Source organism: Octopus bimaculoides, chromosome 10 (assembly GCF_001194135.2).
Source record: "Octopus bimaculoides isolate UCB-OBI-ISO-001 chromosome 10, ASM119413v2, whole genome shotgun sequence".
Lineage (NCBI taxonomy): Eukaryota > Metazoa > Mollusca > Cephalopoda > Octopoda > Octopodidae > Octopus > Octopus bimaculoides.
This window is the reverse complement of record NC_068990.1, coordinates 25,033,339-25,049,530: the sequence shown is the minus strand read 5'-3', so window position 1 is coordinate 25,049,530 and position 16,192 is coordinate 25,033,339. Positions and strand designations below refer to the sequence as shown.

The 16,192-nt window shown below is 34.1% G+C and overlaps 1 protein-coding gene across 5 annotated transcripts in view; it reads left to right on the top strand.

Annotated features, from left to right (window-relative positions):
- Positions 1-16,140, top strand: part of LOC106880784 (microtubule-actin cross-linking factor 1, isoforms 1/2/3/4) — a 158,214-nt gene extending 142,074 nt beyond the window's left edge. Inside the window, exons 82-85 of one of the 5 annotated variants that reach the window (XM_052971076.1) lie at positions 6,141-6,200; positions 10,326-10,510; positions 12,358-12,526; positions 14,238-16,140. In XM_052971076.1, coding sequence (XP_052827036.1) covers positions 6,141-6,200; positions 10,326-10,510; positions 12,358-12,526; positions 14,238-14,500 — 677 coding nt within the window. In that variant the 3' untranslated portion in view covers positions 14,501-16,140. Of the gene's footprint in view, positions 1-3,741; positions 3,820-4,138; positions 4,266-5,879; positions 5,943-6,140; positions 6,201-10,325; positions 10,511-12,357; positions 12,527-14,237 lie in introns of those variants that run through there. The other 4 variants (XM_052971075.1, XM_052971080.1, XM_052971077.1 and 1 more) reach the window with 4 other exon arrangements.
- Positions 16,141-16,192: the final 52 nt, after the last annotated feature.

Genomic DNA, 16,192 nt, shown 5'->3' with positions numbered 1-16,192 from the left:
TAAGGATAGATGAGTGGTTGGTGAGAGCTGTACAAGCCTTGTACAGGGATACTGTCAGTAAGGTGAGGTTTGACGAGTATAGCGAAGAATTTAGGGTACAAGTAGGGGTTCACCAAGGATCAGTCCTAAGCCCCCTCTTGTTCATCATAGTCCTCCAGGTGATAACAGAGGAATTCAAGACAGGCTGCCCCTAGGAGCTCCTCTATGCTGATGACCTTGCTCTTATAGCTGAATCACTACCAGAACTAGAGAAGTAGTTTCAGGTGTGGAAGCAAAGTCTAGAATTAAAGGGACTTAGAGTTAACCTAGCAAAAACCAAAGTATTAGAAAGCAGGAAGGTGGACAAATCACAAATCCCTTCAAGTAGATGGCCCTGCTTGATCTGTAGAAAAGGCAACAATAGGAACTCCATAAGATGTACCCAATGTAAGCCAAGGACACATAAGAGGTCCAGCAATATCAGAGAAAGGTTAACAGGGAAGATAGTTTTTGTGTGTGGAAGGTGCATAATTAATTACTGGATGCTTTTTATGTGGCCCCATCACCAGTGCTTTTTGGGTGTGAGGGGATGAAATGTGGGTCAGGGGAGAAAGTTGACAAAACAGAACCCTTCATGGACAAGCATTATCAAGGTGGTTTTAAGATATCTGCAGGGTTTATAAAATAAAGTACCAGTCAAAATCTGTGATATCAACTACCACCTTTTTTCAAATTGTTGGCCTTGTACCTAAATCACAAACAATTATTACTTCAAACCATCTTCATTGACATTGTTATCACCACCACCATATTATTATTATTATTATTATTATTATTATTATTATTATTATTATTATTATTATTATTATTATTATTCAACATGCCAGTCATTTCAGCCAATGTTTCCAGAAAGTTCTATGCTACTCTTGTTCTACAGAATACATTACCTTTCTTTTCCTGTCGGATTCCTCGCTGTATAACTAAGATATGCTTCCTGAAGTAATCAACTGGGCTTGTTTGGAATCTGGGCCAATCCTCCCCTTTGTTGTGCTTTGGCATCAGTTATTGTTCTCTTAGTTTAGGTCATTGCTTCTGCTACATTTTATGTTGTCAGGTTTTGTTGCTACTCTGCTTCCATTAGTGAGGATTGGTGGGGGTGGGAAAACAGATGTGTTGTTTCTTTTGCTGTTGTTGTTGCTCCAGTTATTGTAGCTTCCTTTTTCTTTCCTCAGCAATGGCTTCTTTAAATATTCACAGCACCCCACTAGAACTTTACATTGAATTGGTTCTGATTTCCATATAAAATGGAATATAGTTGTATTAAAATACCTTTTTTTTTTTGTTAAACTCCCATTTTTAAAGAATTTTCTCTTTAACCCTTTATCATTCAGATTGCTTTAAAAAAAATGTAATTTTTTTTTTTTTCATTTTACTTTGAATTTGTTATGAATTATCTTATAGCTTTGAGATTTCGATGATGTGACCATTTAGTTTTAGAATGGCCAGACTTGGCTAACTTGAATATAAAACAAAATATTTGGGCTGATATTATGGCTGATTTGAATGCCAAAGGGTTAACAGAAGTTGTCAGCTCTGAGTTTTACTGAAATGAATAATATAGATTCATCAATTAATAGAAATTTTTGCTGTTTTCCTATTCTAGAAATCTTCCTCACAACATATCATTGACATGTTCAGAAATTCCTCCAAGAAACCATGATTGGTCTAAAGATTTCAGCAGATTGTTTTTGTAATACTAAACACCATTCCTCTGATCAACATTCTTCTATGTTCTTTTACTTGTTCCAATCATTGGACTGCAGCTATCTTGACGAACCATCACAGTATTGACCAGATTATCAAATGTTCTTATACATCACTGGTCTCAATGTGTTTCACATTGTTTTAGCTTTTAAATAATGCCACCCTGCTGGCCTGGTGATCAGTGGGGTACATATAGACAGAAACAACACACATATATTCTCTCTCTCTCTCCATATGCACACATATATACAGGGTGCAGTGAATAAACTGTTGTCTAAATTACACAAAAATGAAAATAACACTGACATCTCATTTTAACAGATATATTTACCAAAATTACGCAAAAATATCTTGAAATACTCAAGAGTTAATTAATTCAATAAAATCGCCATTGGCTTCAACAGCACTCTCCAGATGACTTTGGCATCTCCTGCAGCTCTTCTGGATGGTCTCCTTGTTTAAGTTGGTGAATGCAGCCATAAACCTTGCTTTCAGTTCATCTTTGGTGTTACAAGGAGTTTTGTTGGTCTCTTGATCAATTGCACCCCACATATAATATTCAAGGGGGTTGCAGTCTGGGGAGTTAGGTGACCAGATGTTAGAGGTGACATGGTTGCAGAAATTGTCTGACAGTTATGACTGGGCTCTCCTGCTTGTGTGGCATGGTGCAGAGTCCTGTTGCCAGACAGGATCTTCCAGCAGCCAGTTATTTGTGTGCGTCTGAAGAGAGAAAGTGACAAGCACATAGACACACACATTCATCAATAGATGTATGGCCATTCTTATTGAAAGCATTCTGTATCTAAACAGGAGTAGGAGTGGCTGTGTGGTAAGTAGCTTGCTTTCCAACCACATGGTTGCAGGTTCAGTCCCACTGTGTGACACCTTGGGCAAGTGTCCTCTACTATAACCTCAGGCCAGCCAAAGCCTTGTGAGTGGATTTGGTAGGTGGAAACTGTTTGTGTGCGTATATATGTTTGTTTGTGTGTGTGTGTGTGTGTGTGTGTGTATATATTTGTGTGTCTGTATTTGTCCCCCCAACTGATGTTGGTGTATTTACATCCCCGTAACTTAGTGGTTCAGCAAAAGAAACCGATAGAATAAGTCCTGGGGGTCGTTTTGTTCAACTAAAGGCGGTGTTCTAGCATGGCCACAGTCAAATGACTGAAACAAGTAAAAGAATGTTCCTTATATTGTCCAGACTCTGGAGAACTTCCCTTTCTGTATTCTTTAGTCAACTTCTAAACAAAACGGTAACTAGTAAGACTTTTCATTCCAAATCCCTTCCATGAAGTTGATGACAGTATCACCAAAATGATGACATATAATACATTTGATGTCTGTATGTGTGTATGAATCCGTCCCAGCTGAAGTTTCTAGGGTTTTCATTTTCATTGGAGTTATCTCCCTTGGGTTTTTTTTAGATTTACATTTTAAACCTCCTCAGAGGGAGTTTTGTCTATTGCATTGTTAATCGAAGATTTTCAACTCTATATCACATATGTGAGACCCTACCATACTTGTATGTCTGTATGTGTGTAGACTTACTACTGTGATGTTTCTCCTTCAACAAATTGAAATTTCACTAAAATCCATTTCCATTTCTCATTATACAGGTTTAATAGTTTAATATTCTTTTTTTATTGCTGCAAAATAATTTTTGTTTGTTGATCGGTGTCTTTTTTGATGGATTTTTTCTCCCCAAGTTTTGTCACTTTGTCCACAACTTTATTGTATAAATTACTCAATGTACATCTTGAGCGAGATAATCACACCCACCCACCCCCTTTACACAACTGAAGCTATTCTGATGACTAAAACGAAGCAAATATCAAATCCAAACTCATTAAAATGTTGTTAACGAGAGATAAATATCAGCCAAGGCAGGACACTAGTGCAGAGAAAAATAATGTCTGAAGCAGTCCATTAATGCAAATTCCCTTCTGATACCTGCTCCTCTTTACAATAACTTTGTTATAATAAACTTTCTTCTCCCAGAATACTGTTTGGCAGTAAGCTGCTACAACACAGCCACGCTAAGTTTGAAGAACCAGACTCTGAAGAACATTTTTTGCAGTAGGTTCTGTTCGTTTTGGTCATTTCTCAATAGTGTCCTGCTTGATGGCTTCATTTGTGCGACGTATGTGAAACAATTCAACCAGCTTATGATTTTTCTACAATGCCAAAATTGACAAAAAAAATCATGTATATATAAGTGTGTATATATATATATATATACATCTATATTCTTTGTGAAATCAAAGCTTACCCTCATCTTTCCTTTTTTTTCTTTTATTATTATTATTATTATTATTATTATTATTATTATTATTATTATTATTTTCTTTGCCATAATTGTGAGATGTTCACAATTGCTTTAACTTTGTTTATACAGCTTGCCCACTTCCATACATGAAGCAGTGTTATCCAGCTCGCTGCAAACTTGCTAGAGTTTACTACCGCGCTAAGTGGGAACGCACCACTTGTGTGGTTTTGTTCAGTGACTTTTCCCTCCGCTCATGGTAAACCTTTCTATTGTCCAAGCTAAACCTGTCAACGTCAGTGTATTTTCAACAGCACCTGTCGACAAATATTCCACAATAATGTTCAGTTGTGCTCTTATTTTCTGTTGCTGCTGCTACTACTGCTGCTGCTGCTTCTTCTTCAGGATATCTTTCCTTTATTTACAATTCTCGTCTGCTGTTAGCTAAACAATTCTTTTACACTGAGAACTCAGTGAAGAATACAGCTTGGAAGATAATAAGTAAATGTAGATTATGTAATGTTTAGAGGAGATCTGTATTGATCAAATATTTGTGTAAATAGCCAACCCTGTCTCTCTGCATTATTGGATAGTATGGTGTATTATAAATTCTCTGTGTCCAATATATGCTAGTGTGATAGAATGAAGGTAAAAAGCAAACTGTGTGATGTTTGTGTGTTTATTTTAGAGAGGCACAGGGATTAAAGTAGTGAAGTTAAATACCCTTAATGTCGAATTTAAAACTTGTCTCAAGATGTTCCTGAGGGTTAACCCTTTTCTTGCCATTATTCTGTTGAAATACACTGCCTTTGTTTCAATGAATTTTGAAAATAATGAAGAATGTAGTGAAATAACTTTTGTTGTGATTAAACTGGTGTTTAGAATAGAAACACTTTAATGAAGGGAGTTTCAATCTAGATCACTTTAGGCAGGAAGTCTGGATCATAGACCCAGTGGTAATCATTAGTGGGTTGGTATCAAAAGGGTTAAACCACAAAGAAATAAAGGCCTACTCTCATGTCAAAGGGTTTGTTGAATAAACAGCGAGCCCTAAAAAGTAGAAATGTAGTCGTTCGGATTTACAGTTTTATCTCCTCCATGTCAAAAGAGTACCTGTTGTGGTACTAAAAACATATGAAACTGGTTGAAAGTCACTGCACTTCAGTCAAAGATGTTGCGTGATTTCTAATCTACATGAAAAACAATTAAGAACATTTCCAAACTCAACAAATTCCAATATTCTCTTTCCAATCTTATACAGACATTTTGGGCATGGTGGACATGAATACTGTATATTTGTGTTTGTTTATTTTTATTTATTCTTAGATAGCTTGATGGACTTTTAATCCTGTGTTTCTGTGGGGTTACAGATGGTTATTACTTTTAAGCAAAAATCCATACATTTCGGATAGGCTCATGGTTGGTCCCCACCCCATCTCTCTAATTGGATGTGTTGTATAGTGTCTGTCTTTCTTTTAATTTGTTTTTCTGTCTACTTTTCTTTTGTTTTTATATATATATGAGTGTATGTACGTATATATATATATATGTGTGTGTGTGTGTGTATATATACATACATACATACATGTATAGATATATTTATGTGTATGTAGTATATATATTTATATGTAACCCTACGATGATGATGATAGAAAACAACTATTTTTTTTACTATAAATTTTATAGCAATAGTCTTGCTGTGGTGTATGTGTTTTAATTCATATATATATTCACACACACACACACACACACACATTATTTTTAATTAAAATATCTTTTATTCCTAAATTACACCTTAGATTTTTTTAGGGACCATTTTTAGGATAGAAGTTCATAATGATTTCTATACCTGTTTGCCCCTGTTTTCTTAAAGGTATCTTTACATTATCCCCAGAAGATACAAAAAGACCGTTGAGAAAACTCTCATTTCCTAATAGTAAGTATGGTAACTACAGGTGATCTGGATTTTTGGGGGAAGTCACACCATTAAGCATTTTTATTTACATTTATTTACATATCACCATTTTTTCTTCTTCTTTTTATCTTCATAAAAAAAAAAATGTTTGTTTTTTTTTAATTTATTTTCCGTTGTTAATTTTTTTTCCTTCTTTTTATTATTTTGCTTTTTTTAAAGTTGGCCTGTGGAAGCGCAGTTGCTATCATTTCAGACAGTGGTTTCCCGAAAGTGCTGGGTGTAGGTCTCTTTTCACACACTCTCTCTCTCTATCTCTCAGAGCTCCATCCCAGTCTTACTTACCTCTCCATCCCAGCCCACCCCCAAAATTCTTCTTTACTAATAAACCTAAAAACAGTTTGGATGTTAGGGTGTTCTGGCAGATAATGTTTTTACTACCAATGTTCTTACTACTCTTAGAATTAACCTTACTCGGCCAACTGATCAAGACAGAGCTTCTCAATAACAAGCTAAGACATTTTTTTGTTAAAGAAAAGGATTATTTTGATATATAAAGAAAAATGTATGCTACAGCAGAATTTAATAAAAGCTAGTTTTCCTTTTTTTTTTTTTTAAATTTCTACTTTTGGTTTTGTTCGTGTATTTTTTTTTTTCCGTGCATGTTCCAGCAAAAGGAAAATGAGGCATCACCGTTTTAATATCTGTTCTTGTTGCTTTTATAAACACCGTCCCACCCTAGAGATATTATCGCTTTGATTTTGCTAATCCCTCACCCATCCTTACACACACACACACACACACACACACACTATACACCACACATACACACAAAATGCACCTGAATATCTCTGTCTGTCTCTCTTCCTCTCTCTCTTTCTCCCTCTCTCTCTCTCCCTCTCTTTCTTTCTCTCTCTCTCTGCATTATCCAAGGGCTTATTTGCTTGTAAATGATTTTTTTTTTTAATATTGACAAATTCTTGTATTTTTGTTGTCTTTATTTGGGTTTTATTTTATTTTATTATTGCTTATATTTATGATGTGTGCAAGGTTTTTAATTTTCATTAATGATTGAAGTGTTAATTGTTTCGTTTGTTGTTTGTTTTTTGTTTACTTAATTTGCTGGGTTCTTTTTTTTTATTTCTTTACTTTTGTATTTTTGGTATTCCCACTGCAGGACTTGTTGGCCAATTTATATATTTATTGAATGATTTTTAACTTGCGCTATAACAACAGCTGGTGGCTATTGCATGGATCAATGCTTTTGACCTTCAATATTTTTTTTATCTCAATTTTTTTTTTTTTCAGGTTGCTAACTTCATATATTGCATGTTTTTTTTTCTGTTTTTCTCTGCATCAATCTTAGATAGAGAAATTCAATATTTTTTTTTTTTAAACTTAGTAAAAAAAAAATATTTAAATTTGTTCAATCGTTTAAATGACAAAAAAAAGATTGTATTTTTTTAAAAATTTGTTTGGTAAACTGTATTTTAATTATTTAAATTATAAATGCCATTTTAAAATAAATTTTTGTTTTAATGCAATATGATATATGCCTCTTCTGAGTTGACAGCTTTTGGAATTTCATACAGGTTTGATTGTTATTCTGCTAACATTGATATAAAAAATATAAAAAACATGTAATTTTGTGAGAATAACGTTGTTAAATTGGTAACATTTGATTATCTCAAACATAAGGTACCATTCACTTGAGACTGATACATTGGAAATGCCATTAGAAACATTTGATATTTTATTAAGTTTCTACTTATGGTACATCAAATTAGGCCTTCAAAATTCTCAATATATGTAAACATGTCGTTCACTCATTAAAAAGAAAAGTATTTAATTTATACTTTAAACACATATATTCATCTTGTAAAAGTTGACGTTTTCACTGCCTTTGATTTATTGTCTAGGCTTAATTTCTTGTGTCTTCACTGGCCCTTGTCTACAGCCTATAAGGCCAACAGTTTTACTGTTGAACTATATTATTATTTAATATCTAATTTATCGAGACATTTTCTGAATAATAGAAAATTTGCCAATATAAGAATGTTCCGTATTTATTAGTTACATTCTTAAATAATTCTTATAAAAACTCTGTAATTGTATCTTCTGAAGTTTTGTTAATAATTTGTGTTGATTTGTGGCACTCTGTCAGTTACAACGACGAGTGTTCCAGTTGATCTGATCAACGGAACAGCCTTTTTGTGAAATTAACGTGCAAGTGGCTGAGCACCCCACAGACACATGTACCCTTAACGTAGTTCTTGGGGAGATTCAGCGTGACACAGTGTGTGACAAGGCTGGCTCTCTGAAATACAGGTACACCAGAAACAGGAAGAAAGAGCGGGAGAAAGTTGTGGTGAAAGAGTACAGCAGGGTTCGTCACCACCCCTTGCTCAATAAACACTCACAGCGCCTGGTATGAGAATCAAAATCGCAATTCCATGACTGCAAGGCCGCTGCTCTAACCACTGGGCCATCGTGCCTCCACTTGTGTTGATTAAATAGACATTAATATCTCTGCAATTGTGAATTGCTGTGCTTTAGATATCACAAAACAGTTACAATATTTATATCCTCCACATAATGAGAATACATCACTAGAGATATCAATTTCTCTATTGGATATGATCTGACTTGTTTATCCCTTTTACCAATTAAAATAGTCTCTTCTGTCTTGTCTTGAGGAGGTAAAATTTTCAGCCTCTGATAGATAGTCTAAAGATAAATGTTTCTCAAAATTATTTTCCTTTGCTAAGATTTAGCACTTATTCTCCAAACTCTTTTCTCTTATCTTATATTTGATAAGGGAAGGTTTTCCTGAAATATTATAGAAACATTAAACAACCTATGTAGGGTGAAACAAAATCCTGTCTTTATTTACTGGCATTGCTTTGCATATTTTGCCTAATTTCTTACTTGCATTGCTTAAAGGTATTCCTAAAATTATTTATGTAATAAATATTCTTTCAACTCTGAGTTTTTTTTTATAATTTCTGACTGGTAAAGGGAAATATCATCCATTGTAAATCTTCAATTTTAGATTTGAACCTTGCTCCCTTGTCTCTGTCTTTCTCTCTCTCTCTACATACAAGCACACATACAGTGGCTTCAGTCAACAAGGGTCTTTTTACATGGTCAATTAACCTGCCAGAAATTGTGCTCTGCTGCTTTAACGCTTTAGCATTTAAGCCAACCATATCTGGCCAAAATTTAATATCTGTTTTATGCTTGAATCAGCCAGATCTGACCTCTCACACCTACCCTACATAGTGTCAGTCAAAAAATAAACAATCACTCCATTAAAATCTTGAAGCTCGGAGATCCATGTATGATTAATTCAAAACAGTGTGAATATACAAAGTATTAAATTTGACAGTAATCCAAATGCTAAAGGGTTAAAGAAAGACTTCATTAAATAATGTAATATTAGATACATTGTACCTGAAAAGTGGTCATGGCTGGAATGTCTTTTATCATAGGGCTTAACAATGGCACATTGTCTTCTTACCCTTTTGCAATACTCCAACAAGACATCAATTTAATGTCTTTAGTATTAATCAGTATCTCAGTAGTTCTGGCCTTAAGCTATTGGTTTCTCAGCTAAGAGGTGTATATTGAAGGTATAAACACCATTTCTTGCTATTACACCATTTAAAAATACAGTAAACATCTCATTTTGTCATAGAAGTACTTCAGTTTACTTTCTTACATTACCTTACTTGATTTTTTTCCCATTTCTTACACCCCTCTAAGTTTAAGCAGATTATTATTATTATTATTATTATTATTATTATTATTATTATTATTATTATTATTATGGTGGTGAGCTGGCAGAATTGTTAGCACACTGGGCAGAATTCTTACCAGCATTTCATCCGTCTTTACATTCTGAGTTCAAATTCTGCCAAGGTTGATTTTTGCCTTTCATCCTTTTGGGGGTTGATAAAATAAGTACCAGTTACACACTGGGGTCAATGTAATCGACTAGTCCCCTCCCCCTAAATTTCAGGCCTTGTACCTTTAGTTGAAATGATTATTTTTATTCTGTTAAAATAGTTGAATTAATATAAAACCCAGAGTCTGCCATGCTTATAAATAGAAATTGATTGTAATGAGCCCTGAATTAAATGGAGCCTTAATCTATTTATTGATAGGTTATTGACATAAATTGATTGCAAAGGTTGTTGCTTGTATAATTTTACAGCCATGTCTCTATTATAAATTTGGGAAAATCTTTGCATTTTCACAAGCCTCTGTTATTAATGTTCTTGTCATTTCTATTATCATTATGATTGTTATTGCTATTACTGTTATTTAATATATATATATATATCTGCAAATTTATTTTTTCACCATATTCCAAACCTTACCGGTTATATTATTTATCCTTTTTAGCAAAAGGAAGGACTAATTTGGAGCTTCGGGAGCAGTTCATTTTGGCTCAAGGCACTGGTCAGTCTATGACTGGACTCTTCACCAAGACCCCTCCTGGTAGCCTATACTCTGGCAGTTCTACATACTCAGGTACTGCTTCTTTAAGTGGCCGCTCTGCAAGTTCTGCTAGTGGTCACATTGGAAAGGTAAAGACAATTTTTTTTTTTTAAATATCATTCTGAATTTTATTCTTAAATTTTAAAATTATTATGGCTTAAGCAGTTAATTCATAATTTTGTTCACCATTTTAACATCCAGTTTTCCATGCTTGTAAAGGTCAGATAGAATTTGTTGAGGCAGATTTTCTATGTTCAGGTGCCCTTCCTGTCCCTAACCTTCAACTGTTTCCAAGTAAGGTAACATTTTCCCAGGGTCAGACATGAACATCATTGCTTGTATGACTGATGCTTATTTACAACCATCATGTGATGTCGAGACAAGTGTGCTCACACATATATGATGGGCTTCTTTCACTTTCTGTTTACCAAATCCACTCACAAGGCTTTGGTCAGCCTGGTTCAGAGCACCATGCAATGGGGCTGAACCTGAAACAATATAATTTGGAAGCAACCTATTTAACTACACTATCACATTTGTACCTATCATTCATGGTACTATCATTGCAATCCTTGAACTAAAAGTATGGGATATGTGTATTCTTGCAAACTGAATGACAGCCTCACTAGTGCTGGTGGCATGAAAAAAAAGTACCCAGTACACTCTGTAAAGTGATCAGTATTAGGAAGAGCATCCAGTCATAGAAAGCATACACTGGAATATGATGCATATCCTGAGCCCATTGGATCCTGTCAAACTGTCCCACCCATGACAGCATGGAAAATGGACATTAAATGATGATGATGTATCATAATGTACATTGTGACACAGAATAGTATTCAGAATAGCAGTAGTATTGTAATGTATATTACAATAAGTAATAGTAAAAATTATGAAGTATATTAAAAAAATATATTTTGCATAGTTCAGACATTATCTGATGTATAAGTCAATGCGTTAGGTAAAGGGCATTGATATGTCTGTTTTATTAAAAGTTGACAGTCTACTCTGAGATTCACCTCATCTTGGAGCAAAATTCAGAATACACATTATTTAAACTATGATTGCTAACATATATAAGAATTTGGTGTCTATTTAATTTTTGAAACATATGCTGGTGGGGAGGGGACATAGAGATCAGGTAATTAAAAAATTTTGAGTGTTTTCCCTTGTTTTTGGTACCCAAGGGTAGATACAAATTATGTTATGCAACAAAAATGTGTAGAGGGTCAAAAATTCACCAACTATTGGGGTACATCAAAACTTAATGGGACTAAGAGAGATGACAACAGAACATTTCACGTAGTATGTAGGATACATATGTTTTTACATATATAAGATCCAAGGATCAAGGTGTAGGAAGAAAGTTAGCTTCAAGCAATCCGTAGTAAATATAAAAAAGCAACTTTCTGGTACAAGAGTGGTTTATTGAGACGGAAGGTCGTGGATGGATTTTTTCTTATTGAAGTACGATAAACTGAAAAAAGTAGGTAACCAGGGTTACTGTGTATGTAAATAAGTACACAAGAGTTAAGGAATGGAGTAGATAAGATCTGGGCTACATATGTTTTATAGTGAGCAGAATCTCGGAAGTGGTAAATATCCAAGTGAAGTGTTTATCGCAGGCCAAGGATATTTGGATTAAATGAAAGTTTACAATGTCGCAAGGAAGTACATGTTAACACATGGAAGATTCAATCAGAATGTGTCAGAATATATACATATATATATATGTATTGTATATGCCACAAAACCTCCCAAAACTAGAAACTATTAATTATTCTCACACCGTTCTGTTTTAAATCTAAAAATTATGTATTTTTAAACTGTTGAATGTATAGTATTTGTTCTATAAAAGTTTATAAAATTCCACTTGTTGAAATTCTATTTTTGTAATTATAAAATATTTACATCTTTTTCTAAAATATTTTTTCAGTGTCGAGCCCATCACCCTAACAACTATCGGCAACGTATTCGGTCAAATCCTGATATTGAGGTTAGACAAATTATGGCCCGGTCTGATGCGGGCAGTCGATACTCTAGATATTCCAAAGGAGCTGGGACCCCTCGTAGCATGCGTAGTCCTGGTGGAGTGGCAAGTCCAGGTATGTGTAAAACTATGAACATTCACTTAATGTCTGTAAATCTCACGTAGTTTTAATTAAAGGTCGGTGGGTGCATTGCAGCCTCATTAGAGTATCAGCCAAAATAACATGGTGATGTCCCTTCTATCAAATCCCATCCAGGTTGAAATGTGCTTTTCATCTTTCCAAGGTCAATACAGTTGAGTATGCTCTTGAAAATACTGCCCCAGCAGGACCATGTAGGTAATATAGAACGCTAGAGACTAAAGCACTGAAATAATCTGTCCTGTTTAGGTTGGTATGAAGATGGTTGAGGAAATAGAACACTAAAACTCCTCTCTAAGATTTAGTTTTGTCCATTTTGATATTGTCTCTGGGAATCTATTGAGAAACAGCAAACAACACAAAAATAAATTGTCAAAATCAGGTTGATAACCTGGCTGGTGTTCATTGAACTCAGACCCCCAGTAGATTTGTATTCAAATTTCTAATGTTGCAGTTGAGACCATCTTGTTTTCCTTCACTTTTTTTTAAGGCAGTAGTATATGATTTGAGGATTTGGTTGCGATTTCTTGCAGCTTGAATAACTATGTAGAGGCTCTGGCTTCTGTTGTAATCATTTCACTTAACCTTTTGATACCAACCTGCTCAAGCTTGCCCTAGTTTTATGATACAAACACTTTACAAGTGTTATGGTTATCTCTGCAGATTCTCTATAGAAATTATAACCAGCACTGATTTTGTTATGATATTTTGTATATAAAAAAAATAAAAACGTTTAATATTCTTCGTAGTATATTATGATTTCAAAATAACAAAATTAGTGCCGGCTACAATTTCTATGGTAAATCTGTAGAAATAACCTTAAGAAGTGATGCGATAGCACTGTTAACACAGTATTGAATTATAAAAACGTTTAATATACTTTATAGTATATTATGGTTGCATAATGAAATATGGTGTCCCTACAGGTCATTAATAGATTTACAAGTGATCTTAATTAAAACTTCCATAAATTTCATGTTATTCATGTTCAAAACATCAGGCTAATAAGGACAAAACTATTTTACTAAATTCTTCATTATTTTCAGAAATTGAAACAGAATCATCCCAAACTAAGTGTGACTTAATCCTTTTGAACCCAACCTGTCTGAGACTATTCCTGGTTCTATGATACAAATTCCCTGTTTTAAAGTGATCTAAATTAAAACCCTCAAAATTCATTGAAACAAGGCAGTGTAATTCAACAGGGATATAACAACAAAAGGGTTAATCCTTTGGCAAATGCTATCAGTTCTTACTATAAATCCAAAGGTTCTCAACCATTTTTTGCCCGATGAACCCTTTGATTTCTATTTTTCTCTATTGACCCTTTGAAGTCATTTGATGTTTAAAAAATTGTTAAAATATTTCGAATATTGTAGAAGTAGAAGTAATTTATTGCACATAAATTTTAACAGCAAAATCTTATATAGACTGCATTTGAGAACCATTGATATAAGAGATTAATGATTCCATCTTTAGCATTTAAACTAGTCAGATCTGGCCTCTCACGCTTACCCTACAATATTATTCTAAAAATAAACCTTCCTGTCATTGAAATTTCAAAGCTACAAGATAATGCTTGACTAATTCAAATCAAATTGATGTGAATAACCAAGCATTACATTTGACAGAGTGGTCTGAATAAATAGATAAATACATATTTTGATTTTTCTTCCTCTTCTTTTAGTGAGTACCACAAGTCGTTGTTCAAGTACAGGCAGTCGCCCACCAAGCCGAACTGGAAGTGATATATCAGAAACAAGTGAACCTGAAGTTTACACGACGGTGCAGACTGAAACTCGGAACTTGGGTGGTCGTAAACAAACTACAATGACTTACCAAACACATGTAGTCCCAAGCAGAAGTGGATCACATGTGGCTCACTCAAGCTCATCATCAGTAACGTCGCTGAGACATGGTTCGAAGATTCCAAAACTGAAAAAGAAATGAACTGCTTCCAATCATTCTGTTTCCACTCCAACTGCAATCAGTCAGGATTCTGTTGTGGTTTCTGCCAGTAACCTATTTATCTAATAGCAAAGCTTTTTGCACAGCAATATCAATCCTTGCAGAAGCTTTCTTGATAACTATCGGACTCCTCTACCCTATCTATTTATCTCTCTCTCTCTCTCTCTCCCACTTACTCATGCCATGACCACTATGGAGTCAACACAAGATCACAGCCATAACATTTACAACCTTATTTGGCTGCTTAAAACATCACGTAATCTAATAATCCTAGCTGTGGCTCTGATTTTAGTTGTTGTAGCCATCTTGATTGCTATAAAACATTGGCTATAGCGTCAGACAAGTTTCTCCACTATTTCTGAGAGGTAACTGTCTCTCTGCTGGCACAATTAAAACTACAATGTGTTTCAATATTCTTGCCCAACATCAAAGTTGGAAGAATTTGGTTTTTTTTAAAAATATATTGTGAATTTTTTTTTAAAACTTCAATCCTGACCTCTGCTTTGTCCAATGAATGACAAATATAATAACTGGACCGTCCCTGTCTGATTTCTTAACTTAGACAGATAGACAAGGCTGCTGTCCTTGTTTGGCCCAAAAAACAAAACAAAAACGAAAATATTATGAAAACAACAGAAAAAAACAAAACAACAAACAAAACAAAGCCGTGTGCCTACACGTACGATGAATCTACGTTTGTAGCAATGTGTAACAAATTTTAGTGCTTTTTCTATTTCTCCACATGATGTATAACTGTGATAAAATTAGAGGGAGTCGGCGAGCACCAATCTAACCGTCACTGTAGGAGAAATTGTTGCCAGTGATTATTACAACAGACAGAAAATTGCTCGTCTGCAACCATTTTAATCTTTCATTTTTTTTTTTTTAAATCCTTTCTTTCTTCTAAATCAATCCACAAAATTTTCATCTCTGAAACAAACAAACAGGACAATAAGAATTTTTTCTTTTTTCATTTTTGTTACATATATATATATATAATTTTTTTCTTTTAATCAAATTCTTATTTAATACATTATTTGAAAAAGTTAAAAAATTGTTATTTTCCATGGGTAACAAAGGGGAAGATGGGTTGGGGAGGGCAACAATTTTATTTTGATTTGAAATTTTTGTTTTCATTCTTATTTATGTATTTATTTTATTTATTCATTGTTTTTTTTTTTTTTTTGGCGCTACCATTTCGTTTTTGTATATTTTTTTTCTTCCATAATCTGTTTTGAAGAATGTACGTATTGCGATGATGTTCCTTTCTGCTGTCTGAGCAAGTGTAGCAATATCAGCATTGCTAACCACTACTGCTGGTGGTGTTGCTGTATAACTGGCTGTTTCTTCAATAACATGATAGCGATGCCATCCAATGTATTTTCAAACTCCTTTTTTTTTTTTTTTACTTATATATATATTTTGTTGTTTTTGTTTGTGGTTTGTTTTTGTATTCTTAACGGCTGTTCTTTGTGAAATTGGTCACCCATTGCATTCCACCTCTCGAATTGCTTTAACATCTTTCTCCACAAAGCAGCAACACTTGAAAAAAACAAGAAGAGAAAAAAAACACACACGGACACACATTCATAGGCAGACATACACACACACACACACACACACAGAGACAATGAACGTGCCATTTTTGCTGTTTTATTTCTTTGTTCCAGAGAT